At 43.2% G+C, this 26,010-nt stretch overlaps 1 protein-coding gene across 3 annotated transcripts; it reads right to left on the bottom strand.

Annotated features, from left to right (window-relative positions):
* Window position 1: 1 nt before the first annotated feature.
* On the bottom strand, window positions 2-25,142 carry LOC131272803 (high affinity copper uptake protein 1). 3 transcript variants are annotated; one of them, XM_058274661.1, is made up of 5 exons: window positions 24,862-25,142; window positions 5,171-5,598; window positions 4,702-5,069; window positions 4,177-4,206; window positions 2-2,170 (listed from the first exon to the last, which is right to left on the bottom strand). In XM_058274661.1, exons 2-5 carry the CDS (start codon window positions 5,381-5,383, stop codon window positions 1,969-1,971), a joined length of 813 nt encoding a protein of 270 aa, XP_058130644.1. In that variant the 5' UTR covers window positions 5,384-5,598; window positions 24,862-25,142; the 3' UTR covers window positions 2-1,968. The 3 variants fall into 3 exon arrangements, with proteins under 3 accessions (XP_058130644.1, XP_058130645.1, XP_058130646.1); XM_058274662.1 differs by lacking the exon at window positions 24,862-25,142 and adding an exon at window positions 9,516-9,767; XM_058274663.1 differs by lacking the exon at window positions 4,177-4,206.
* Window positions 25,143-26,010: the final 868 nt, after the last annotated feature.

Genomic DNA, 26,010 nt, shown 5'->3' with positions numbered 1-26,010 from the left:
ATCATTTACAATTTCCGTGTGTATTTTGTGTATATATGATTTTTTTTGTATAAAAAAGAGAATAAATCACTATCATTTCGTTTAAAATCTAACAATCTAAACTAGGAGATAAACTTCTAACGGTAAGATGAAAAATTGTCGCGAAAATTACCAATTCAAACGGACGCGGTAGTTAAGCCGGAGGAGGAAAGATCCTACAATAAAGAAAAAAGTACTGGTTTGAATAAACTGAACTAAACTCCGGAACTCTTTCCCATAAAAGCCTATTTTTCAACGGGGTTTCGTAAGCTCCTCCCACGTAAACACCATCAAATTGGTAAATGTACGGTTGAGCGTTCCTGCTGGGCCTCTCCTCCGGGGTGGTCTACGAGTAAAGAATGTTTTCTAGAGTGGTTACGCTTTAACGGTGGACAACGGGGGTTCTCCCTACTGTGGCGCGCTTATTATCTACACAGCATCTTTTAGCGATTTGTAATGAATTTCTTCTAATGAGGGAAGAATAAAACAAACATTTTTTCTGCTTATTTCGACCAATGGGAATAAATTGCTTTTCAACGGGCAAGAATGGAGTGTGAATTTAAAGGTAGATGCTATAACGATTATGCTCTATTTCTTTTCTCCACTCCAACAGCATGCTTAAAACCAAAGAAAACAAAAAACTTAAATAAAAGAATAAAAGGATGGTTCCTTTTCTCTGCCAAAACTAAACCCTCAAAAAAAAAAAAACAACAACAACAATGACCAATACAAGGAGACACATGGATTACTGTTGCGAAGTGGTTTCTGGATCAAATCGGCCACCGCTCAGAATTCGTAAAAGTGTAATAGTTTATCGTTTGTCTTTCTAGTGTCTTGTTCACTTTTGCGTTCCGCTAAGCGGGAGCCCTTCTTTACACCTCAGGTTTTAGGATACACTGTTTCCACCGGTCGCCTCCTCGCCAGTTCCTGCCAAACGCAACATCTATATGGTTTTTTGTTTGAACCTATCACCAACAGCTATTCTCAATTCCTAACCCATCGAAGGCTGTTTCTTCCGCATGCTTAATATTTTCTGTTTCTTCTTGTGAGTGTCTGGCTAATTTTTCTCTTTATCAGACCCTCTTTTCGCTACTTCCTGTACAAAAAGCTCAGATATAGGATTTTGTTTTGTATATAGTACGATATCGTCTTTGTGTGTGTGTGTGTAGCATCATGCCGCTTCCGGTTTTCCGGAGAGGTTCGGAAGCGCACGATTTTTGATAGTGATCAATCCTGGTTCAATCATCAGCACCTTCGATTATACTATTTACATTTACATTCTCCAACATTTAGCATCATACGTACTTTTTTGTTTCATTTTGCAAACAATGCTTACGGTAACCGTTTTTCCAGTATCCTAATCTGAGCGTATTGCCACCCGGTGCTTCTAGGCGTGGGTGACACTTGAGCATCGTCACTCTGGGGGTATTAGGTGGTTTAACTTTTCTAGAGATAAAACTTATGCCAATCGCCGGAAGCGTGTCTGGCATACTCGCGAGAAACGCTAGATTGCACCCAACTATCCACACCTTTAAATTCGTGCCGGTAAATTTTACACTAAACTCGATTCTTTTTGCGATTTTTGCTCATTTATGCTTATCCATCTCTGACACGTCTGCATGGTTCCACTCAGACACAGTTGTGGATTTGGTATCTGTGCCGGGGTTAGGCCTCGCTTCGCTCTTACACTAGCCGTAGATTCGTGGGATATGCCATCGCAGTGGAACGTGACGAGCATCGTCGACCTGAAGTCAGACGGCAGTTCTATGACCATGGTTGTACGGTAGTGTGGTTGGCGTGACTGCCTTAAAATCCGGCTATTATTAACTAACCTACAACGAGCATGCTCTTCCAACGCGACTACGATGGTCGGCTGGCGCTACACCTTCCCACCGTTGACCAAAACCGCATCGTGGTATTCGATTCTGCTCATGCTTTTGTTGGCGCCATTTAGTGACAGTGCTCGGTGACGTCGACGATGACGGACTTTTTCCAGCCGAACAGGAAGTAACCGAGGGCAGCACCCAGCACCACCGCCAGACAGAGCCACGTGTTGTAGGTCATGAAGATCAGCATCAGCAGGAAGCTCAGCGTCACCTGCAGGATATGCAGCAGTGTTTGGTACAGGTGCATCAGTGACAGCATCGTAGGTCTGCAAGTGAAAAGGAATCAGGGTGTCCAGAGAGGAGAGTGTGGAAACCAAAAGTGAAAGACGTTAGCGTTCGATTGTGTTGAACTTTACTGCATACTAACTTCCATGCCATGCGTTGCAGTGGTCACTGGTTTATACTTAGAAGTACTTATAAACATATCTTTGTGCTTCGACAATTTACAATGTGATGGAAAATAAACGGGACAAAACAAGGCTACTCTACTTATCTTACTCCATCATTTCGAAATCATAGCAACCGGTTCACTTTCTTAATCATACTCGCTATCTATTACCCGCCAAAATCAACGGACTACTACGCATAACGACTTCTCGCTTCTTCGCATTCAGTACAGGATGGTGCACGGGGATGCATTAGCTTCTAACATTACGTGCCCATCTTATTCGCGCACCTTTCCGCGAAGCATACCATGCCTACTAATTGACACAAATTGGCAAACAACGACAGCCGTTGTTGTTGTCGTCGTCGTCTTGAAAATGAGTGCACGGCAAATTAACGTATCGGTTCGTCATATCCGGGAACGTATTATACACCTTATACACAAAACCGGCTTGGCTTGATTACGATGGCAGGATAACAAGGGATTGCCCCTTGTTGGTGGGAAATTTAGGAAATCAATTCTGGAAATTCTCTGCGGCACGAACAACCTTCATTTGCTAGTTTTCCTCTGCATTTAATTTAATATCCTGGGACGCGGGTGTGTTTGGTTGCAATCTTACATTTTCCGATTATTCCATCAGAAGTTTAATTAGAAAGGACAGTAAAGGCCACCGGAACGGGAAGGCAAATGTACGGCAATAAAATGCATCTGGTTCAATAAAGGAATGTTTGCGAACTGGTTGCAAGTTCGCGCCACTAAAGACAGCTTCCGGTCACAACGGGAAGCTACGAGAAACAACATAAAACACGACGAGTGTACTTCTACAGCAGAATAGAAAAAGCTTTCTTTGGCTTGTGCATAAGCGTTGAAGGTACAATGGAAATGAAGAAAAACACACGTTCGGCCCATAAACTGGGCGCAACAAAATTGCACTCTGCGCCTTAATGGCCGCAAGGGTTTGTCCCTTCAGGACAAACATACATAGTAAATCATTCTAAAGCCTTGCCACGATTCCAATGCAATTGGGTGCAGTAGAAAAATGTCAATTCAATATTGCAAACACGTTCGTCGTCCTTCGCCTGTGTATCGGGGCGTGATTTATGGATCCCCAGAAAAGTTCTACAAACCTTTTAAAAAGAGGTAAAGTAACAAAAAAAATAACTTCACGTCAGCAGACATGACAACGTTTGCATCTATTTAGCCGACATGAAACGGTGCAATGAGAACGATACGAATTACTTTTTCATTTCCGGCGCTTCCTTTGACTGGCGGGTGGAAAGATATGCTAATAGGATTGAGAAAATTGTCGTGCACATTGACAACTTTTGCTGATAAGTTTCGTACGATCGCTTTTCCTACACACATGCACTACATGAATCATGCCGGGATGAAGTTATGGTTGAGAAAAACATCCAAGAGCTACATCCAAGATCAGGGAATGGAAAAACAAATTTTCTGCACAGAGCACTCCCTACATTCTAACGTGTGTCTTTTTTTTAAATATCTTCCAAGCAAACGGTGGTCAACATTCGATTATAATTTCTCGTGCCCTCTGGTAATGCACGGGCAAAGGAAAGCTGCCACTGTCACTCGGTGCTTGGCTTACTGTCGAGAATTTCAATTCGTTTTGCGCTCTCGGGCTTTCACAATGATGCCGGGCGTCTTTCCGAGCTACTATGTTTACGAGTGGACATTATTAGCTATAACGAAATCTATATTTATGCTTCAACTGGGGCGACGAATGTTGACCACACGTTCGCCAGGACGAAAACCCGAAAAAAGCATCGACAAAAAAAAACATAAATACTATGTACAACAACCAAACAAGAAAAGGAACGGAATCCAAGCAATCTTCCCACTGCCAGCGGTGGACTGGCCGAAACTTACGGTTGCTTGTGGATCACCTCGCCAACCATGCTGTTGTGTTGGAAGAGGGATGGTGTGTGTTTGTTCGGGATCCGGACGGATGGAGGGAGCGTAAATGTAAGTGAACCCGCGCCAGGATACCAGAGCAGCCGATGACATTGGATACGATGTGGTGGTTGGTTCGAAAGGTCGAAAGCGCCCGATACGAGGGAGGGATAGTTGTTGTGCGTGTGTGGGTAGGTATTTTTATGTACATAATGGTCGGTTGGATTATGTCGAATGTATGGACAACAGGCGAGATCCAACGGGTGAAAATCCACAGCGTGGTTCCCAGAAAAGGGTAAGTGTTAGAAAACAAAACGGGAGAGAAAGGAGATAAAGAGAAAAAAATGGAAATTGTAAGAAAATGCATCATGGTGTACATCTTTTCCCTCCCGCCCCCACAAATTTCCACTCTACACACGAAAGACAAAACGGATGAAGCCATTCCGCTGAAGATGCAGCTCCCCCCGTTTGGTCGATTTTGTTCGACGCAGGACCACTTACTGTACGACTCGGTTGGTGTCCTCGTTCAGGATACTGCCACCACTGCTGCCACCTCCAGTACCACTACCGCCTCCAGCTCCCGTGCCCATCAGTACGTTCAGCCCGTCGGTGGGGCCGCTTCGTTGGTCACCGTTGGTGGATGTGCCGCCGGCCGCCGCCACACCGTTACCGTTGCTCTTTTCCGTCACCGTGACCGGGCGGTACTGCAGTGCGTTGTACGTCCGCCAGAACAGATGCTCCCGGTAGTACTTGAGGCCCTCGTACAGGGCGGCCATCACGAAGATGACCAACATCGACCACAGCAGCCCGCCGACGCTATCGATTTTCCACTGCTCGAACAGGATCGTTTCCTCGTAACCGCCATGGAACTGAAATGGAAGCCGAAGTACGACAGTAAAACAATTAGTAAAATCCTCCTACGGCCGGGGAATATCTTCTGCCGTATGGAAAAAAAGCAATTAAAACTCACCGACATCGACATCATATGGTGCACCATGGCGCCCGGGCCGCCACCGCCGGGCCCCATCGCAACCGCCCCATGGTGGGCATGACCGTGCGCCCCGTGCTCCATCATCGTGTGATCGTGTGCACTGTGATCAACCATACCGTGGCCGGCGTGTCCGACCCCACTGCCCGACATGTTCGCGTGCCTACTGTCGTCGTGGTGCTCCGAGTGGTCCATGTGTTGCCCAAGAGAGAGCGAGCGATGCGTTCGTCGTTTTGCCTTGTGCCTAGTTGGCTATGCGCCCGTGGCTCTATTCACGGATGATGTCCTTTTCTGGACAGTAGCAGCTTGTTCTCGCCAGCTATCTGAACTCAACTTTCCCAACGACCTTCCAGTGCAGGATGTGCTTCGATCCGGGGGGATTGTAATGGTGTTCCGGCGTAAACGACCGCCTGCAGAGGGAAATTCCGGAAGAGAAAAATAAACGAAGGCAAACCCCAGGATCGGACGTTAATGGATGTCATAACTCAACACAAGCCCGCGTCAGGCACAGTGGTTATACTTTGGTGGGGTTATAAATGGCCAAACGCTGCCCACTTGAAGGATTCTTATGTGCTAACGTTATAAAACTATTTTTAAAAATTTCTTTTTATTTTCACTTATCATTAATTAATCAACTATTTTGTTTGCGAAATTTCATTGACGCAAATCTTTCCGTGTGGCAAAACGCTCAGCTATTCTGTCTGCATTGATAACGGAATAGAGTCACAGATTTTGCGACCACTTGAAGGCATCGTTGGGACAAACTTTGACACAACAACTTAGCCCTACTTGACCACCGGTGTTTCCGGTACCAACCAATTTTCCCTATTTTGTCCTAAGGATCAGCTCTTGCGGACAGAAAAAAGGGTGGTAAACTTTTCCAAATTAGATAGCGCACTACCGTCGTTACGTGGGAGTGGATTCCTTGTCTTTCCTTTATTTCTATCATCCGTTTTCCCTCCACTTCTCCACCGGAAGCACGACGAGTACGGATCCGGGTTTTCTCGAAGGGTGGCAGTGTGAAAGAATGTCGCCAAGAATTTATCACGTTGCGAGCGTGTCTTGGCGGTTCTTACGGGATGCGCTCGGGCAGACGCGATCATTGGGAAAGTTTGTGCCCGTCGCTGATACCCCTTCAGCTTCATCCAGCCCCTCCCGTGCTGGTTGGGGAAATCGGTCTATGAAGCAAGCGATAAAAAGGGAGAGGCGTTCGACAAGATTCCGACACTGTCGGGAAAACGTACGGTCGTTCTTTTCAATAATGCGCACTCCTAGTACGTCTTTCGTTGGAGCTACGAAACCGGGGAGATGATGACGTTTTCCCGGAGCTCCCGGGGAAAAGGTTTTCGTTCGCCGGTCTAGCCCTTTTAAAGGAATCATCCACGTAGCTGGCAAAAGCGATGAACCAGATGACAAGCAAATTTTTCAGTCGGAGAGAGAGCCATTTTGGGCATCGGGTTTAATCTCGTCTGCATGCACAGCCAGCAGCACGCAAATAGCTTCCATTCCGGGTGGCGCAATTTGGTGTGGAATTCGACATTTAGCTTCAACGTTGAATGAAAAAGCAGTGAATTATCCGCCATGCCTGACACCATTCGTTTGCCACAACCATTTTTTATTTGTCCTGATGTACCGGGTAAGTGGCGGCGGATCAAAATTAATATAATTTCCCTGATGTTCTTTTTTATTGTCCTCGATATCGCCATGCACAACCGCTCTAATATGTGCCAGTATTTAATAAGCTTTCGAAGCCGTTTCCAAACAGGCGTAATTCCCCATAATCCAGATGCTAATATTCGGATTCAATTTCGCTAATACGCCCTGCTGGTGATTTTTAGGGAAAATCTTTACTAATAGTGCAACAGGGCAATGTTGTTCGTACCACCGTTTCCCGGAGCCGGGTTTTGCAATTGAAATTGCAAATTTGACGGGCAGATTTGGATACCCCATCGGAACTTGATACCCGGAAATCAAAATTTTAGAAGTATACTCGAACATGGTGGATTAGCCAAGGCTTGGGAACCACACAGTAATTGGTCATCGTTTTATATTGTCCTACGATATGTTTTCCGGTTGCAAAACATGTCCGCGTCCGGGTCGCTAATCATATGCAACACCATCGCTCATAATGTATGCAGCTTTTTGCTTGGTTGGTTTCGTTTAATTATTTTCCAAGAACATGCTTTCAGCTAAGTGATCCGAAATAACAAAGTGGATTGGAAAGTCGGTGACAAATTCCCACGTCGTTATGAGCCACCGAAAGGGGTATGCAGTGTGAAAAACTAATTTAAATTTTATTCCAGAGATGCACAAACAATTTGTAGAGGTTATATATTCTACGCATTTACCACACACTTTTCCCGTTGATCTACAACTAGGCAATCAATTTCATCTAAATTCTTGGCCCTCAACTAAAACACCTCTACATTTTCCTCCGTGCAATCATCCGTGCAGATAAACTAAATTTAATTGGAAAACTTGTTTGGATTTGAACATTTATATTTATCTTTGAACATCCTCCAGAGCATTTTATGAAAAAACAGGAAGCTTTTCCATTTCATCCAAAATGATAAATGTTGCATGAACGATGAAGCAGTTTCCCTCGGAATTCATGTTTCATTGCAAACACCCAGTTTAGAACGGGTATGAATATACTAATATACAAATATACCTTTCGGTGCAAATAGGCTATTTAAATAAATAGCCATTTAGTGCAAAAGGTTTTCATTGTTTCATTCGTAACGATATTTTTGTCAATGAAAGCAAACATAACAAGCTTATGCGTATCGGAAAAAAACCCATTAACATAAAAAACTTTGTTAATAGTAGTACCAAATCATTGTGGCAATACATGAACCGTTTATTGTACTTACAAGAGTAGTTTCTAAGTGAAGAAGGATGAAAAGGAACTCTTCCCCCATGTCCGAGCGATGAGATTAAGTACTATCGTACCGCAAACTAATGTCACCGAAACGCATGCGACTCGAATGCATGCAAGTAAACCGCATAACCACCGCTTCCTCTCGATAGATAAAGAATGCGGCGTGGAACACTAAAAAGGGGTTATGGTGCGAGTGTCTGGTGTGAGAACTCGGAGCATTGATACAGGGCCGAGATGTAGCCGCACAACAAATGTGGGCGTGATAAAGACAAAGAAACGCATGATACGATACGGCAGTGATTTTTGCTACCCCGACTCGTACATTGCGTAGCCCGGAGCAATATGTTCGTTTTTCCGTGTTCCATACTTCAATTTAAATTCAAATTTAAATTCATTACAGCTGGAATGTAAAGAAGACCCGCTGATTGTTGAATCGAGCCGCGTCGATGGATGGCTGGTCGGTGGGCGGAAATGGTTGCCGACACGTCCGCCGAAAGGAGGCGGGTTGCTGTGGTCTGTTGTACGTCCCGTTGGCAGTTCGAAAACAATCGGGTGCACATCTGTTTTACCGGGAAACATGGTTTCAGCCCTACATAAATCAGACTGTTTGCAATGGGACATAGAATAGAATATGATATAACTAGAACTGCTAAGGTAGAGTTAGGGAAAATTCTAGTTAATTAAATGGCCACTGCTTTTCCAGCAAAAATTAACATTTCCCCGCAGAAATTAACTGTTCCAAGTCAACTAAAAATAGTATTTCTTGAAAACGCGATGGACAGGAAAAAAGATCAACGGCACAACGAACTTTAGCATAAAGCCAGGGAACGTGGTTTGCATGATTCGTTCCTTCGTTCGATGGGACCCAGGTCATTTGCAGAGGGTGGGCGGCAACCTGTGTCTGTGGCGGAAGGCTATCTTCCAAACGGGTTGAGTGTTGCGCCCCATCGTCGCGCGCAGAATTGTTTCGATTCCTCTCAATTAGCGGCAATTGTCCGCCGTGAAGTGGGACGAGCACATGTAATGCAATCACTGTCGCGATGCAAGAGCTTGATGCAATCTAGACGCGAGAAAACACGGTGGTGAGGCGAATAGAAGCGAGAAGTATAAAATGGCCGGCTGTCACGCTCTCACAAAGCCTGCCAATCTTTTAGCAATATTCGCTGCTATCCGTCGGTGTTGTTCCGCACGGGATTCCGCACTGTTCCATGGGTCACCGCAATCCAAATTGAACGAACTCGTTGTCACACCAATTTTTTTTTTTGTTGTCTTTATACAGCCAGTGCTACGTGGCATAAATCCACTTCCGTACATGTTCGCATCATCATCGCCGTCCGTCGCTGTTATTGCAGCGTTATTTTCCCATAATGCTCGCGCGTCCACAGATTCCTCATTACGTCCACCAACGGCAGATGTGCTCGTAGGGCAATAACAACCGTCACGTACCGGGCGGACTCTCGAACCTGCCTTTGATTTCAAACTCGATGCAACCGGAACTGTTTTTTTATCCTCCAACATCCAACAGCGCTTATCATCAACAGCCCACTCGTTGGGGCGATTCAATTACCAGGGTGCGTAAGAAGTGCCGGGGTTATTGGTAGTTCGGCGGTACGCTCAGGCATTGATTATGTTTACGTTCTCACGTGCTGGAGAGTGAAATTCAACGAGGACGGAATTCGACCGACACTGGAGACTCGAGATGTTGGCAAACATGAAACCACCTGTGCTGCACGACGTGTCTAAAACGAGTAAAAATTACATGCGGTTGTAGATGATTTAGGGTAAAATAATTCTATTATCGAAAGTAAGGCGAACAAACAGCATCACGACCCAGATGAATATCCGCATCCGTTCTTCTCTCAGTTCAATCACGTTTGGCTGCACCTTCTGAATGCAATTTCAGATCAAAGACGTCTCGATCGTAGCCGTGGCAAAGGCGATGCTATATTTTAATTGCATTATTTGTGTGATTCAATTTACTTTAACGCAAACTACATTAGCTACACTCGGCTCAAAGCAAAGTGTGTGCATGAGAGATGCATGGCCAGAAGTTTGTTGATTGCTTTATTTACATTTTTCTGGCGTGGTTGTGTTGTTCCGTGTTTCCGGCAAGTCAACTTTCAATACCACACGGATGAGGAAACTTAAATTCTCCAAAACCTACACGCACACACAGACACAAGTAATCATGATCTCAGCTGGAGTGTAAAGCCACCGCCGAGCAGCTGACGATAGCCAGGGAAACTAAGGCACGACATGAAAATCGACCAAACTAGACGGGCAGCGGCCTTGAAAAGTGATTGTACCGACGATGAGGCGGCGACGATGGCAGCTTCTGTTGCTACCCTGCGACTAACTTCGCCCAGAGTTCGGCGTGTAGTCGTGCCACGTCGTTAAGTAAGAGTGGTGAAACCGCACCAGCTTTTAAGCCCCAGAAATGGTAGCACCGACGGAAATCAGGACCACCATCATGATGGTAAGCTTTACGAAACACCGTAGTAATGTGCCCTTGCTGTTTAGGGGTTGTTAGATCCGGATTGTTGTCTGTGTGCCGCTGGCAGCATACGAGAATGGGGGCCAACGTTTTGCTTGGAGTTCGCATCAGTCAACGTTCTTTCGAGGGTTCGTCGAGATGTCTGAACATCACTCTTTAATATCATGAATCTCTCTCACTTTTGACACCGCTGTGCGCAACAACGGGGCTCATATATCGTGTTCTCGATGGGGATGGTTTTTACCATATCTCGACCATTTAGAGCAAGGGTCGGGAAAGTCTGGCCCGCTGGCTCATTTTATCCGAAATAAGAATGTCCTTTTTAAGAATATTTAAGTGCAACATACAAAAACGAAACAATTGAAAGATTTATTCACTGTATTACACCAATTGTTTTAAATAACATGTTTACTTGGTATGCCGAATAACTACATTCAAGTAAACCAATTTTTGACACCATCACAAAACGAAATATGGTTCCCAAAACTCAAGCCGAGTTATTTTAATAATTGAAATTACTGCAGCAAAATCTTCCTACGGTAAAATAGTGTAACCAGATGATTTATTCCAAAGTATGATAAAAGAAACTAAATTCAACAAAGATAAGTATAAAAGTTAGTGGAAAAAGGTGTAATTTTGAAACATTTCATCTCATGTTTACCGAATTCAAACACTGATGTTCTTCTTTAAAAGGGTTTAATATTACCAACAAAACATTAAACCATCGTTTCAGGTATCTGGCCCGCGGGTTTGAGCTCTTTTTCATCAACTGGCCCTTTTCAGGAAACACGTGTCGACCCTTGATTCAGAGCGAAGGTTGGCAGCAACGTGTACCAGCTTTACGAAATGTTTCATAACAACCCATGGTCAATAATCAAAATTAAATGTATAACCAATTATTCTCCAACATCTTTTGCCTAGATTCGCCCAAAGAAAACTCTCCTCGGGTGGGAAAGGTCCGAAAGATGGAAAATGATCAAACTGACCCCAAATTCTGTTAAAACATATTCAGTTTCCTCTTTCGTTTATCGATCAAGCTTCAAGCGCCCAACTGTCCCCATTCCGGGATGTTTTAATTTAAAATCTCTGGCACGCAAAGAATGTCGAATGTTTTTATTGTCGAAAACACTTCTTTTTCTCCCGTCGTATTTCTTTCGCCCATGATGAGCCAATAACAAATCGAAAGCTTGTAAACAATCGCTCGCAAAACAAATGTTGCACGTAAAGTTCTACAAAGCTTTAAGAGCAGCATAAAATCAGCTGCCAAGGGACGGGAAAGTTCCAGTCTGGAACTGGATGGAGCGAAAAATGATTGCTGAAAATGTTTGTACAAGTACCAAATGGCAAGAAGAAAAACAGGATACCATTCAGCGGATCACACGTAACAAACCAAATCTAAAAAGAAGTGAAAAAAGCCGAATGTTGAAATTTCTCTATTCAATCTTTACTCATTCTTCCCCACGCTGTCGCAAGAAACGCGCGGCCCTGCTTTAATTATTTCGATTCGATTTCAAATTTGATTAATTCTCCTCCCCCACCTGCCACTCCTGGAGATCCGTCATCGTCGTGCAAATTGCTTTATTTGCAGTGATTTTAAAACATTCCCAAACATAGCGTCAAACGTTATCTACTCGTCGCCTTCCCCAGAATCTTGCACGATCTTTCGAGATAGTTTGACGAATTGAGAAATCAAATTGAAAGTATTTCCCTGCCCGCTCGTGGGAAACGAGACACACAACGGAAATATTCTTGGAAACCAGAACTCGGCTATTCCTCCGGCAAACAAACAGTCTCAATAGCCCCGAAAGCAGTTCAGCGTGCAAGTAGCACCGAAAGACCTTTTGCGAATGCTGATGTGCTTGGTTTTCCATCGGTTGAATAAATTCACACGATTGCTGTGCAAGTTTCCACTTCTGGAACCTGCTGCGAATGATCTTTTATGGTTAAGGTCTGCCCCGAAAGTCAATTATCTAATGGTATTCATTTAATTTACACAAAATTAGAGAATGAATTAATTATACTCGTTTGAGGAATTCACGAGACGTTGGCTAAATGGAGCAGTTAGCTTCTTTTCTGTAGCCAAGAAATATGTTTCACTTAAAAAACGAATGGCACAAGTGTTTTCCGAAGCGAAACGCAAGTGCAAAACTTGGGGTGTCGTTCTGTTCACGGAAAGAAATCAATTTGGGGAACAATCGGTGACCGGCCTCAAAAGATCTCCAGGAGAATACTATGAAAAGTTTAAGACTAAACTATTGAGTAAAAACACTGTAAAAAAATTATAACATCCCCCGCATTGACATAATATCCCTTACGAACTATGATCCTTTTTGTCTTTGTTCATTCGTCAAGAGGTTAGCAAGTTTGATTAACATTGAAACTATTGCTTGCAGCAAACTCGGGAAGGAGAAAAAAATACTACGATATTGATAGAAAAGAAAGGCGGAAACCGAAACCACGAAGAGAACATAACCGTTCATTTTCAATTTCCGACATTTTATTTGCTTTTCCTTGCGGTTATCCTACGGTTAAGGCTAGTCTGCCTGCAGCTGATTGGTGGCCACATTGTAACATCCCAATGACCGGAAAACTGAGACCAGAGAAAAATAAGCTTAAAAGCAAGATAACGTAAAAAATGGGTCCACACCTGAAGTTTATCGGGGAAGTTTTGTGCGCAGTGTGTATATTTAGAAGATTAAAAGGAGTCGGTTACACGGAGTCCCTCCACTCGTTGGAAGCCGAACTGGAAACCTAAATCAAACGACACATTCAATAACCTATTTTTCCACACCCCACCACCTCGGCTCGGCAGAAAACTTGTTCAATCGCAAACGAGCCCGTCTGTCCAAAAATAGGCTCGGCTTTCCATGTCCTTGGTATGGATAAGTTGCGAAATGTGGAAGTTTTCCCGCTTTCCCGCGGTATGCTTCGTCGTACTAGCACTGGCGCAACAAAGCCTCGATGTGGTGATCCTGGTTCGAAACCAATTGGAAACTAATTGCAAAACCTGCAAACCCTCGAGACAGCTTTCGCTCATTCTGGCCAGCAAACTATGTGAAATTAAATGTTTAATTGAACAAGATAAATTGCAGCACATCACGGTTTTCCCTTAGCCGTCGTGTGTGTTCCAGAATTCCCGACAGGTAACGAAGAACGAACAGGTTCGGTGGCACCGGTACAACAATTTCGGTGCAAAATTGCACGGATAATTTCGCAGAGCAAACACTTTACTTAGTTGTTTGAGCGCAAAAAAAAAACAAGAAATAGGTAGCAAACAATGCTACACAATTTATACTTTGGAATAGCTCGGAACGGAACGTTCTTCAGATCAGCACCAATCCGCGCTAACGATGACGGCCGGCAATTCAGCAGATTAAACAGCAAGTAGTGCAAAATTAAGCAGTGGCAGTAAGTTCTCCAGGGAAAACTGAGGAATGGTTACGAAAAATTATCAAATTTCATCACGCCGGCGAGTTGGTGGCTTGATAAATAAATACGGTGTCGGGTACGGGTGTTTTTAAGGCAGGACTAAATAAATTCACTGAAACATTTTTCAGGACAATCCTTTTTCTCTTGTAAATCCAAATATTTGAAAAATTAATTAACTTCTTCAGCTCGCGATATTAATTCAAGCGGACGGGCTCAAGAGAGCCACCGAAAAATTAATTACGATGCACTGTATTACGCGGGTTTGTACATTTAGATTCATAATTAATTTCATGCAAGCAGCTTACGAAGCAACACAACACAAATTTGCTGAGAGATCGCAAGAAAGCGTAAGATATCCATTTCGGAAAACATTTTAAGCAAAACGTTTACTGGGAAAAAACTTTTCTTCGTGAACATAATGAAAACTTTTATAAAAAAAAACGATTGTTGCGTATCACTTCAACTGGAAAAGAATGTGCAGGTTGTACGAAGCGTGCATCATTGCCGCTGAAGTGGATTTGCGACCAGTGAGTAGCAAGAACTTACATTTGGCGGATTATAGTGGCGCACTTTTTACCAACAATGTGCAGATGAAACTTAAACACGAAGGACCTAGTTTCGACCATTCTGCAAGCGCTTAAACCTTGATTTTGTTCAACCGATTGACAGTTTTTGAAACGGTATATTGTTGAAGTTACATTTTATTTAGCGTGAAAATTAGTTGAAAATGCATTCTTGTTTAGCACCGTAGGCCGAAATCAAGGTTTGAGAGCTGTCAAATCGACAGCGAGATGAAACATGTCAGATATTGAATGTGGCTTTGTAGAACGGTAATGTTGCCATGCCAACGATGATGCGTTGTTGCCGTTATAGAGCAAATTGTTAGATGAAACCTGGCACTTGTTAGTGTTTTGATGGGACTTTGGAATAAAAAGCCGAGAAATACTATAATTAGATAAATTCCATTTTCGACTATGAACGAGATTATGATTTCGTTAATTCTAGTCACAAGCCGCCTCAAGTATTGAAGTTCTACAAAAAGGTGTCAAAACAAATAAAATGGTAAACATGTATAGAGTTACAATGGTAAACATGTAATAGATAATAAACAAGATAGAAATGAAATGTAATGCTCAACCCACGCAAAACCTAACTAGCTCTGATGGTTATAATAATTCAACCCATTTTGAATTCCTTAGAAACTGTAATAGAATATCCATCAATATAACCAAAAATAGAAGAAAATAATACTTCAAAACATCCCTTTCAGCAGGCAATAATCCGTACTTCATTTTACAGTTTCATCAACCTATTCTAGCAACTTCAAAGCCTATCCCGTTGTCCAAACGAACTCGGACGGAAACGTAGCTAGAAACGATTAAACGATTTATGCGAAAACTGGTGACCCATTTTTCGATGTACCAACATCGCAAGGCAACCGCACGCAATTTGTCCCAGCCCTCGGTTTTATACTCCCGGAACTCGGAGCCCTGTGTTTGCGGTCGGGATTATTGTGCACTTCACCGTAGGAGTGCCACAGTACGGCGTCACCTAGTTCTCCGCCACGTAACTGTGCGCCACTTGAAGTGTTGTTTTGCAGACAGCCTCGCCGTTGGCGCTGTTGTTCTCGCTGTCACGGGCTACACGCGTTCAAATCCAGGTTTGTCACTCGTCACTGGAATGTCCGGATCGAAGAGAACGTGACGTTACGGGTCGCAGCAACTGGCCGTTACACGCTCGGTGCGTTTCGAAGTGGAGTCACTTTTAAGGAACCACACACTATTTCGACTGTTGCCACTGGGAACGTTCGCATCGAACTAAGTCGAGGTCGTTCGACGAGGGATATCGTAAGGGTGAGTTCCTGCGTTGTGCGAAATTTCAAACGATACCAATCTCTCAAGGTCAATCCCGGAAGCGGTTAACCACCGACAAGTTCGTTTAGAAATGAGTGCACCGTTTTTTCACCCCGTTATCGGTTTCGGGCGAACAACGTGTCTACAACTATTTCAACCGATCTCGCTATCACGATTGCGGGCGAACCCGATTGCGCAGAAGGCGCGCTATCGTCGTCCGTGGCCGTAACGATTTAATCGTTATCTCCAGTGTCCAGAGCGATGGGCGCGGGGCTCGATCAAACCGCAGCCGGAGGTGGCGGCGCAGGGATGTGAATATCGCACGTCCTTTCTTATCACACAACAGGAGGGTATACGGCAGTAAGTGTAAACAAGCGAGTCTGCCACTCCTGAATCGAGCTTTACTTGGAAAAAAGGAAAAACGAGAGCTAGAGAAGGGACTAAAATAAATGGATCAAAATCTTACCAATGCCCACCGGTTGGGATCGGCCAGCAGATCATTGGTGATGGATGGCGCATGTGACGTTCTGTCCGCTCAGCAGTGTATTAAATTGTACCATTGCATCCACACCCACCGTGGCATAACGTGCGGGCATAAAAACGGCTTCAAAAAAATCGGTCGGACTCGACGTTACCGGATAAGCTCAGCTCTCCGGCCGGATTGACAGTGAGTGGCTCGCAGTTAATTATTATTTGCTAGGGCGGAATGAATTTTTCCAATCTCGTCATTCTTTGTTTTTCTTTCTCCACAGCTGAGAGTAAATTTGCGTGTGCACATTTTTTCATGAACTATTCTAGCCACAGTTAATGGAATGTGTAACAATTTAAAATGTTACAATCAAAGTGACAGTACAATTTAAAACCCTCTCTTGTTCTCTGTGAGGTCCAATATTTACTTTCTGTTGCTGAGTTGCATACATCTAGGCGCATCAAGGACTCAAAGAAAGTGGACTCATAGCAAGCGGGATCAATTTCAATGTAATAACATAACTACGGGGAATACTATTTTTTTCTTAGCGCTTAAGTGTTTAACTATTTGTCTGTAAATAACAGCTCTAATTCTAGAGCTTCGTCCTTTTTTGTTATTGAAACACCAGACTATTTTTGCAAATGTAAAATTAAAATCACAGTTTGAACCAAGTCAGCACTTCGTTGGTTAAATTATATTCTTTAAAGAAAGATCTGTTCGTACGATTTCAGAACTTTCAGATTTGAAAACGACGAAATTAAAAATCAATTTTTCAAAAATAATAAAAATTCCATGCACATTTTTTCACGTTTTTCCTGCAAGGAGAACCACCAGGTGCGGAATCATTACGATGGCATGCCTTCTCCTGATCAAGAACTGGTTAATTATTGTTCAACAAGCAAATAAAAAACATCCTGTCAATAAACATATTAAACAGTCAATTTTCCATGAAATTGATGCAAAAAAAGTCACTTAATCATAGCGGTCGAGTGTGTAAAACTGTTATCCTCACGAATATAATGCATCAATTTATGAAACAATCGCCTCGATTCGTGAGGAAAATTAAAAAAACCGTTGCCCATTTGATTGCATTCGACCCCAGCGGGCATCGTCCTGGGTGTAAAGTGTCACCGGAACGCCCACTCCCACGAGGGCATCGCACAGAGAGAGATCGCGAACAGATTGCGGTTTACGTATCGCACATGGCCCGCTGCACAACAACCGTTGATTATCGACACCACATCCGGAGCATGGGGCGTAAAAAGGTTCAATGGGGGGATGCATCAATGGACAATGGGTAAACTTGACACCGGGCGAGTGTCTGTGTCGTTAGTTCGGCGGTGGTGGATGGATAAGTTTAATGTTTATGTTGCTGTTCTTTTTTTTGCGCGACAAAAGGTTGCAGTTTTTTTTTTGCATTTGCTGATCTTGTTACAACATACTTAAAATACTGTAACGGCTGTATTTGTTTGGATTCATTTTTTTCCATAAGGGCATTGTTTGTGTTGGCCAATCCGAATGTAAGCGTTGTCATGCGTTGGCGATATGGTATTGCGGATTGGAGTACAACCGATCGGCCTGACCGGTGGTTGTAATTGATGTTTGGTGCCGCTTCAACTGAGCGAAACATGGAAGTGAATTTATTGGACAGTTTCAAACAAGATAATGGCGCTACGGATGGGTTACGGTGAGTAGATTTATAGCAATCTGTTAGCAAACCAAATACAAATTAATTGATCACATTCTTCTATTGAAGTCACATGTTTATTTTTTATTTTTTAAGTGTTAAGTATTGCTATATTTATCTACTAACCAGCGGTGTGTGAGGCGACACTTTAATATACAGCAATACCCGTGCAGTAGCACTGGAACATTCGAGCAATGGCTTCAAGAGCGATGATTCACTGGAGATAGAAAATCAAATTACCCTTCCCTTGGCTTTAGTTCGACACTAAACCACCACCAACATCCGACACTTCCGGTATGGTGCGGTTTATAAATGAGTGTGAACGATTCAACACACAACAGTCATTAGATTTGTCCGCATTCAGACAATTATTTCCCAACGATTGCCACCCAGCAACGGGGTGACAATGTGGTCTGAGGATAATGTCGGTAAACAAAGTAAAATGCACTTCACAGCATCGCCTCCGTCTATCTAGGACGACAGAAAGGATGTTGCAAACGGTTTGCAGCTGCTGGCTCCGTCCTACGGTTGGTTGTTTCAAAATCGAACGTAATCACCGCCATACTGGAGCGTTTGGATGGCATGTGTTTAAGGGATACAACAAATATAGTAGTGTGCTACGCTCATAGTTCGTTCGTCGAAGTAGATTTAAGTTCGCCGTTCCCAGAACTTAGGAAGGATGCTAATGAATCACTATATCAGTTGCTGAGCTTTGGTTGGATCTATTCATTTGATATCCAATGCGAAAGTGCATAAAGCGAAAACCTCCACAAATTTTTGATGTGGCATAAAATCCCAAATATTGGGATATATAAATTGATTTCGAATAGAACAGGTTTTCTGTATAGTAAGAGAGAGTTTGAATAGCACTTTATAACATCAATTGTAGCAAAAATATTGCCCTGCCTGGGGAAATATAATTCCACGGAAACAAAACTAAAAGCGAATCTCGTTCGTTCTCGGAAAGCTAATGAAATTGCATGACATGAAGCCGCTTAAATATCCGGTTATGCACCACCAGCTCAACTCACCGATCTATGGTACATTGACCCATCCAGAAGGAGGATTTCGAGGGAGACATCCGGCCGGGGTAGTTATGCGAAAATCATTCACGAAGAATCGCACGATTTTCGCAAACGGATGCCGACGTTTACGTTTCTGCGTATTGGAATTCCGTTCTGAAAATCCAAGACGCGTTTCGTTTGCTTCGTAGGAGTAGAGAATATATCCCTGGGAGCCAGTGACTCCGTGGCAAAGCTTATCATAAAGCAGATAGCGGGAAGTTTCCATTAAGTTATCTGATCCACGGTAATCTGGTTAACGATGATAGGCAAAATTAAAGAAATATTAGGTGCTTTTGAGTAGAAAAATTGGTTAATTTCAAGACAAATTCGCGTCACAGAAATACCCAAACGTTTATCAAATATATAATTTAATTGGCAAGCAAAACGAGCTTTCTAAATACTATGAAACGTTAGAATAATGTGCTAGCTAGCTGTGTCCATTCGGTAGCAGAAAAGTTTAAGAACTCTTGTTATCGTTTCCGACCGCATGTTCAGTTTTCTGCTGGTAAATAGACACAATAAAGCCGAGCCAAACATAAACTCTTAAAGTCCCTGAAGGCATTCGTGTGCTACCCCAGAATACCCAGCGCTAAAGCCATGGATTACGGAAATTGCGGCATTGCTCGACGATTTATCAATTTCTTCCAGCCGACCGATTGTTTGCCAACCGCAAATAGCAGCAAATTGAAGAAGCCTTCGTTGGGTACCGTTTGGGGAATTCAGAGACTTATTTTTAGCACGACACACAATTTCTCACCAAATCAAAGAAGTCTGGCGAGTAAGGCACAACGCCAACCGTAGAAGCCATAAGGAAAGAACGAACAACTTTCACTTTGCACTAGAGCAACTTTTATATCTTGAATCGCTTGGTACCCGTTGCATAACTCTATCTTCTGAAAAGTGTTATTTCCCTCAAATTAATTGGCTATCTAACTAAGGCAACTCAAAAGCATCTACCTTGACAATTCTTTATCGAAACTCAATCCATGCTGATGATTGTAACAGATAGGGTAAATGGATACGTTACACCATTTAAGCTTCTACCGTTGCATTCAACATAATTTCAACCTCCAAACTCTTCTCGCAAGTGGCTCCCAAACCGAACAATCTTATAATTCAGCTCAAAAACATCACTACTCTACCGGATCCGGCTAGCTCAACTATTAATCAACAGCGGTCACCTTCAAGCTCCTTTCACCCGTCAGCCAGCGGGTGAGGCTTACTACCGTACTGGTGTGTATTGTCCGGAACGCGTTGCCAAAATTCTTAAACTTCGGACGTTCAACATCGAGACAAGGTCCCGAAAACCGATGGGAAAACTAATTCCTCGAGCCAACTGGGCTTTGATCAGTTACCAGGGGTTGGACAGCATGGCCAACTATGTTTTGTGCTACCGTTTAATCTCTCAATGTTAACCAGGTGTTTTGGGGGGATTTTCGGTGGTCGAAGGAGAAACTTCGGAGGGCCTCAAAAAGAGAAAGGCCCCGTCAATGGCCGAACCCGTTGCCATAGATTTTGCAGCATTCCGAAACGAGAGAAACTGGAGCGGTCGTGATTACTCTACCACGTCCACGACATGGTGGCCTAAATCTCGAACAAAGTTGTTAAAAAAAGGCACTCGAACTAAGCCCGCATCCAAAAGCGATTGTGTACGAAAGAAGAAAATCTTAAAGGTAAAAGGGAGAATGTAACAACTATGACTTTTGAAACAGAAAGGATGTCATATATGTTTTCTTAATGCACCTGTAATGCGTTTTCATAATTTTATTAAAATGTCCTAATACTTTACCAAATGACCTAATATTTTAAAACCTGGAAAACGATCTAATCCCGGGGGTTTATAAGCGAGCGACAATGTAAAAATAACCTTTTTGGAGAGAAATAAAAGGGTACGAAAATTTTAGTTCACTCGTGCAAGTGTACTCGTAATGCGTGTATTTTTTCCTGGTGAAAGAGTTTTCAACAACATCATGAAGTCAACCGGAATCCATAAACACCTTGTTTTCCTCGCATCCTCCAGAATCATCCAACAAATTGGTTCATTAGTGCATAATAATGAATGCAGTTGTGTAATAAAAGCATACCGGAGCTAGCTGCATCCAATCAGATAAATCGCAAAAGTACCGAACGTTGCCAACCAGAGGAAGGAGGACGTAAATCATTCGATTTTGCAGCCGTGTTTTAAGGCTGCAAGCTGCTGCGGAAACCGGAAACTTACTTCAACCGTCCAGGTGTTGCAGGTGTTCTCACACCACTTCAGTATTTTTAATTAGTAGCCAGGAAAAATGCACACAATTAGTAGACGATAAACTCGAGATGTGATAATAAGGATAAACCTACAAGCCTAGCGTCGCAAAGGATCCAAAGGAACGGAAAGAGAAAGACGCGGATACCAACGTTTTATCTTCGCAAACGGGCACGTCTTTTGGGAGCGATGGTTCATTGCTTCCACGGACGTACTTCCAAAAATAATGCGAAATTTATTACATTTCAATAACATAACTCTCGCGAGCGTAGGTGGCATACAGCTTCGGCAGGGTGTGAGATAAAAAAAAAATCCGAATGTAGAATAGAAATTGAACCTCCCCAGCCGCCGAACACGGAATGAAGGCGAAAAACTCTCGAAAAAGGGCCTCCGAAATTGAAAATAAACCATTCGCCGAACTGAAGGCAGCAACCGGCCCTTGTTGAACTTTTGTGCGACATCCTCCAATTTTCCACCACATTAGGCTCGGTGGCAATAGAATCTTTATACTTCAAACAGTGAACCTTCCACCTCCAACGTGCTTTCGGTTCGTTTTCCTTTTTTTTCCAACTCGAGCTGTGATTTGTTGCTGCGCCACAGCTATGGTAAGAAAAAAAGAAGGGTGAAAAATTACGGCACACCCGAAGAGCATCAGGATAGATATTAATATTGAAAGTGTAAAATAAATTTTCTTTTTACAAGCTCTCAAGCCAGTAAACCGGAATTCGAATGGTAAGATTATTATGAAATAAATGTTTACTCAGTTACAAAAATGCATACCTCGGAGGATGCTTTTCCTGAGGATGCAAAAATTCAAGAAATGTAACTATTCTACATGAGCTTTTAAAGCCGTTTAATATATTTGCAGTGGAAGAAAAAAAAACAAAACATCCCGAAAAAAGAGGAAAATCACATTCAAAATCGTAAAAAAATGTCCACCCTCATTAGGAAAAATCTACAGTCAGCGATTGTAACATGAGACATTTGAATGCGAAAGGAAAGTAAAACAAAAACACATTTCTTTTTTGACCATTCGGGCACAGTTTTCCCACCAAGCCGCCTATTAGTTGGCCTGAACCCGCAGTTGCTTTTCAGGGCCTGTCGCCGCCTGCATATCATACTAATTAAATCCACCTCCAACCTAAATCCTTTTTAGCGTTGGTGTACAAGAAACGGGAGCCGAAATACTCGACCAAGAAAACAAATCACGGCAAAAATTTAATTCCCTGCCACTTTTAAATTTTTAGTTCAAGTTCTTTTGGTTGATTCAAAAAGCATAAGATAGGCAGGAAATGAATGGAGTTTAAATATGGTGAAAAATGAAGCATAGTTGAGGATATTCTTGACAAACTAACAATATTGTAAGCTTGCAAATTTAACGGTTTTGGCCATTGTCAACATTACTCTTGTATAGTTTCATAGCATAAGCAACGAGCATTTGGAAATGGTAACGAGACTTCAAATCATACGCTGACTCGCGATTTGCGACCACACGTTGCGCATAGACTTTACGCAACCAGCTTAAGCGCTTTCAAATTCGTGACAGGACACCGGCAGGCCGGTCATTAAACTGGACACGTAAGGCATTCCACCCACCAGCACTCCCTTATTTCGAAGGAGAAAGGTTTGCCACTCCGTCGTTCTATACGTTTACTAAGCAAAAGCGAAACAGAAATTGACATTTTGTGGATTATGTGGGTTACTTTGCACCAGACGTAAATATTGTCAAGTTCTCCGCCAAAACCAAAGTGGCAAAAAGTGTCTTGGATGCAACAAATGAAAGGTGGTGAAGACCCAGGCCAACTTTTCGTCCAATTTGCTGACTACAGTTTCTACGCCAGTAGTAGACGTTTGCCGCAAACGCGAAGTAAACCGCACTTCAAGGCACAAGTGGAGCAAAGTTTAACGTACAGGCGCTTCGCATTGATCTCTTGCGATGGAGGGTGTTCGAAAAGTAAACCCCCCCCCGGGCCCTTTTCACACCACCATGTACTCTTTGCGTTTGGTGGGGGTGAGATGGCGTAACATGAGATGAACAAAAAAAAAAAAAACAAAAATCGCAAAGCTGGTCGAAGAAAACCGGCGGATCGGTTCGTCAAAAATTCACGTGCGCTGCTGCGTTTATGTAACGTTGGATACAACCACTTGTGCGAAGGTGATAGCAAACGCCGGGAGAAAAAAATAACAACAATGAGAAAATTTTAACATCATATCGCGGGAAAAAGAATCCAATTTCCAAAGATTACTGATATCCTATGGTAACCCCCAAAACATATGGAACAATTTCGTCTATTCGTGTTGATTGTCTCCTTAGTGCCTACGCACTAGTTGCAATGTTTTTTGGCCACCTCAATATGTCTTCCAGACGAAGGATATCCGGCAACTTTTTGCATCAGATCAAGTGACCGGCACCGGTAGCCCTCGTCTCGTTCTTCGATTGCATCAGACGTGCGTACCCGGTGAGACGGAAAGAATCGAACAGCGCGGTCACGGTTGCATCACCGAAACACGATATGCACTGCTGGTACTGCAAGAGAAGGAGAGTAAAAGGATGGGAGCGAATGCACCAACGACAGGGAGAGAAACAGCGAGTAGTGGATAGCATGGTGTGCTCAGTGAACCGGGATGACGTAATGGCTACGCGGCCATCTCGTGGCTCCAAGTTTCTGTGGGGAGATTGGAATCCGGCCGAGCCCCGTCAGCAACTCCAACCTCGAAGCATCTCAATTTCAGCCACGTTAATTTGCACATTGAAGTGAGTAAAAGCACCGTATGTACCGTATGATGGCCTGGCACCACCACTCGACGGTTCGATCGGGAAAGCCCCGTTGTTATTGTTTTCATGCAATCGCATTTGATCTCTGCTCGCGGTTGCTCAGCCCCCCCTGAAGTATCAAAGCAGGCTACCTTTGCTGAGAGCGAATGACGTTTAGTAAACGCCGCCAGGTTGATTTTTTCGATGAAGATGATAAGATAGGGACTCAGCTTCTTTTGTCTTCCGTGTCTAGCAGGTTTATGCTGTGTCCTTCACCGATGGAAACTTTGAATCCCAGAGCTTACCGCTGTAGAAACGAGTCACGAACACTTTAGACACTCTAGCACGCACTTCTCCACGCGGGTTCTTTATCTCGTTATGCTGCCTACACGTTTCAACGCACGATGGAACTGATTGCCTTATCACCGATACAAAGGCATTGAAAGCATATTTTCGGCAGGCACAATCGTCGTTAAATCTACCTACACACCTTCGCCCGAGGGGGTAAGAACCTTGGCTGGCCTCGAACAGCCGCCATACTCTTCGAGAAATTGAACCCTCAAGATAATACTGATAACGCCACACGATTCCCGTCAGCCAACGCGTGTTGGGACCGGTGAAGAAGTGCCCCAGACACCTCACTCTTGAAAAATGACACGTAAAACGCTTTGCGAAAGAATAAAAAAAACACGAGAAACTAAATGCAACCAAGTGTTGACATTGACTGGCGTTTCGTTTTTCTTTACTCTTCCATTCTTCTTGCTCGTTTCGCAACAACTGGTTACTGCACACTTACTTTTCACTGGTACACTGCAACTCCGCTGTTCTGTAGTAGACGATGATGCGAATCAGCAAACAGAGGGGCAAATCACCGATAGTAGAGAATATCAATTGGAACCATTGCGAAATCGCCGACACTTCTGCACTTCTGCCTACTACACACGCTACAGGGACCGGTTTTATCGTACAGGGTTGAACGGCGGAGGAAGGGGGAGAAGGAAACTCCACCGGAGATGTATGGACCAAGCTGGCCAACAACACACTTCGCTTCGAGGAACGACTTGCAACCTTGCGTAGTATCTTCGACCGACTGACCAGTTCTGGTTCGTTTGTGTGCGCGGTTTGACTGATCTGCAAAATCAGCGCAACTTTGACAGATATAAACAAACTGGTTTACACGCGCTAGTCGAGTGCAGCGTACGAATCAGGATGACAAACACGTGCTAGGAACAATGGTTGAAAATTTAAAAACACCGTTAGAGGTATATTGTAAATTACTGATAGACGGGATCGAACTTTTGGATCATAAAACATGATATGTGTTAGCGCTGCCAGAAAAGTTTAAACATATTATCAAAGGAGGCTGAGTAAAATAAGATAGAATAGGTCAGCCAAGAAATAAGTTAGTTGCAATGAAGACTTTGAGAGAGGAGGTTGGAATAGTATTTTTTTTAGTTGATGGTTTTGATGGTTTGATGGTTTGATGAAGGCTTGAAGGTTTGAAGGTTGATGTGAAATATAGCTGCCATTTGAACTATCTACTAAAAACAGCTATTTCGTTATTTTTCGAGATAACATTCTAAAAAAAATAACTAGGAATTATTCTCAAAAATAATTCACAAATCTTCTCGAAGAGTTTCGTCCCGAAAAAGTAGTGAACCTCTTCACAAGTGAAAATCAAAGACGAGTGAAGTGGTGAGCTAAAGAAAGGCAACTCCGCCATTGACATTGGACAGTGAGTGTTAAAAGAACCAAACCGCGTAAATTTGTGCTAACGCTGAGAAAAGATACGATAAACGTATAGAAAGAGAGTGACAGTGCAAAAAAGAGACGTGTGTGAAGTTTGAAACACTAACCAAAAAGTCAGTGAAAGTGTGATCAAAAAAGACAATGGAACAGTCGGTGAAAAGCGGAGATGATTCTCCGGACAAGAAAGCCGTGCTGA

Source organism: Anopheles coustani, chromosome 3 (genome assembly GCF_943734705.1).
Source record: "Anopheles coustani chromosome 3, idAnoCousDA_361_x.2, whole genome shotgun sequence".
NCBI classification, from domain to species: domain Eukaryota; kingdom Metazoa; phylum Arthropoda; class Insecta; order Diptera; family Culicidae; genus Anopheles; species Anopheles coustani.
The sequence above is the reverse complement of the archived record's forward strand: the minus strand, read 5'-3'. Positions and strand labels throughout refer to the sequence as shown.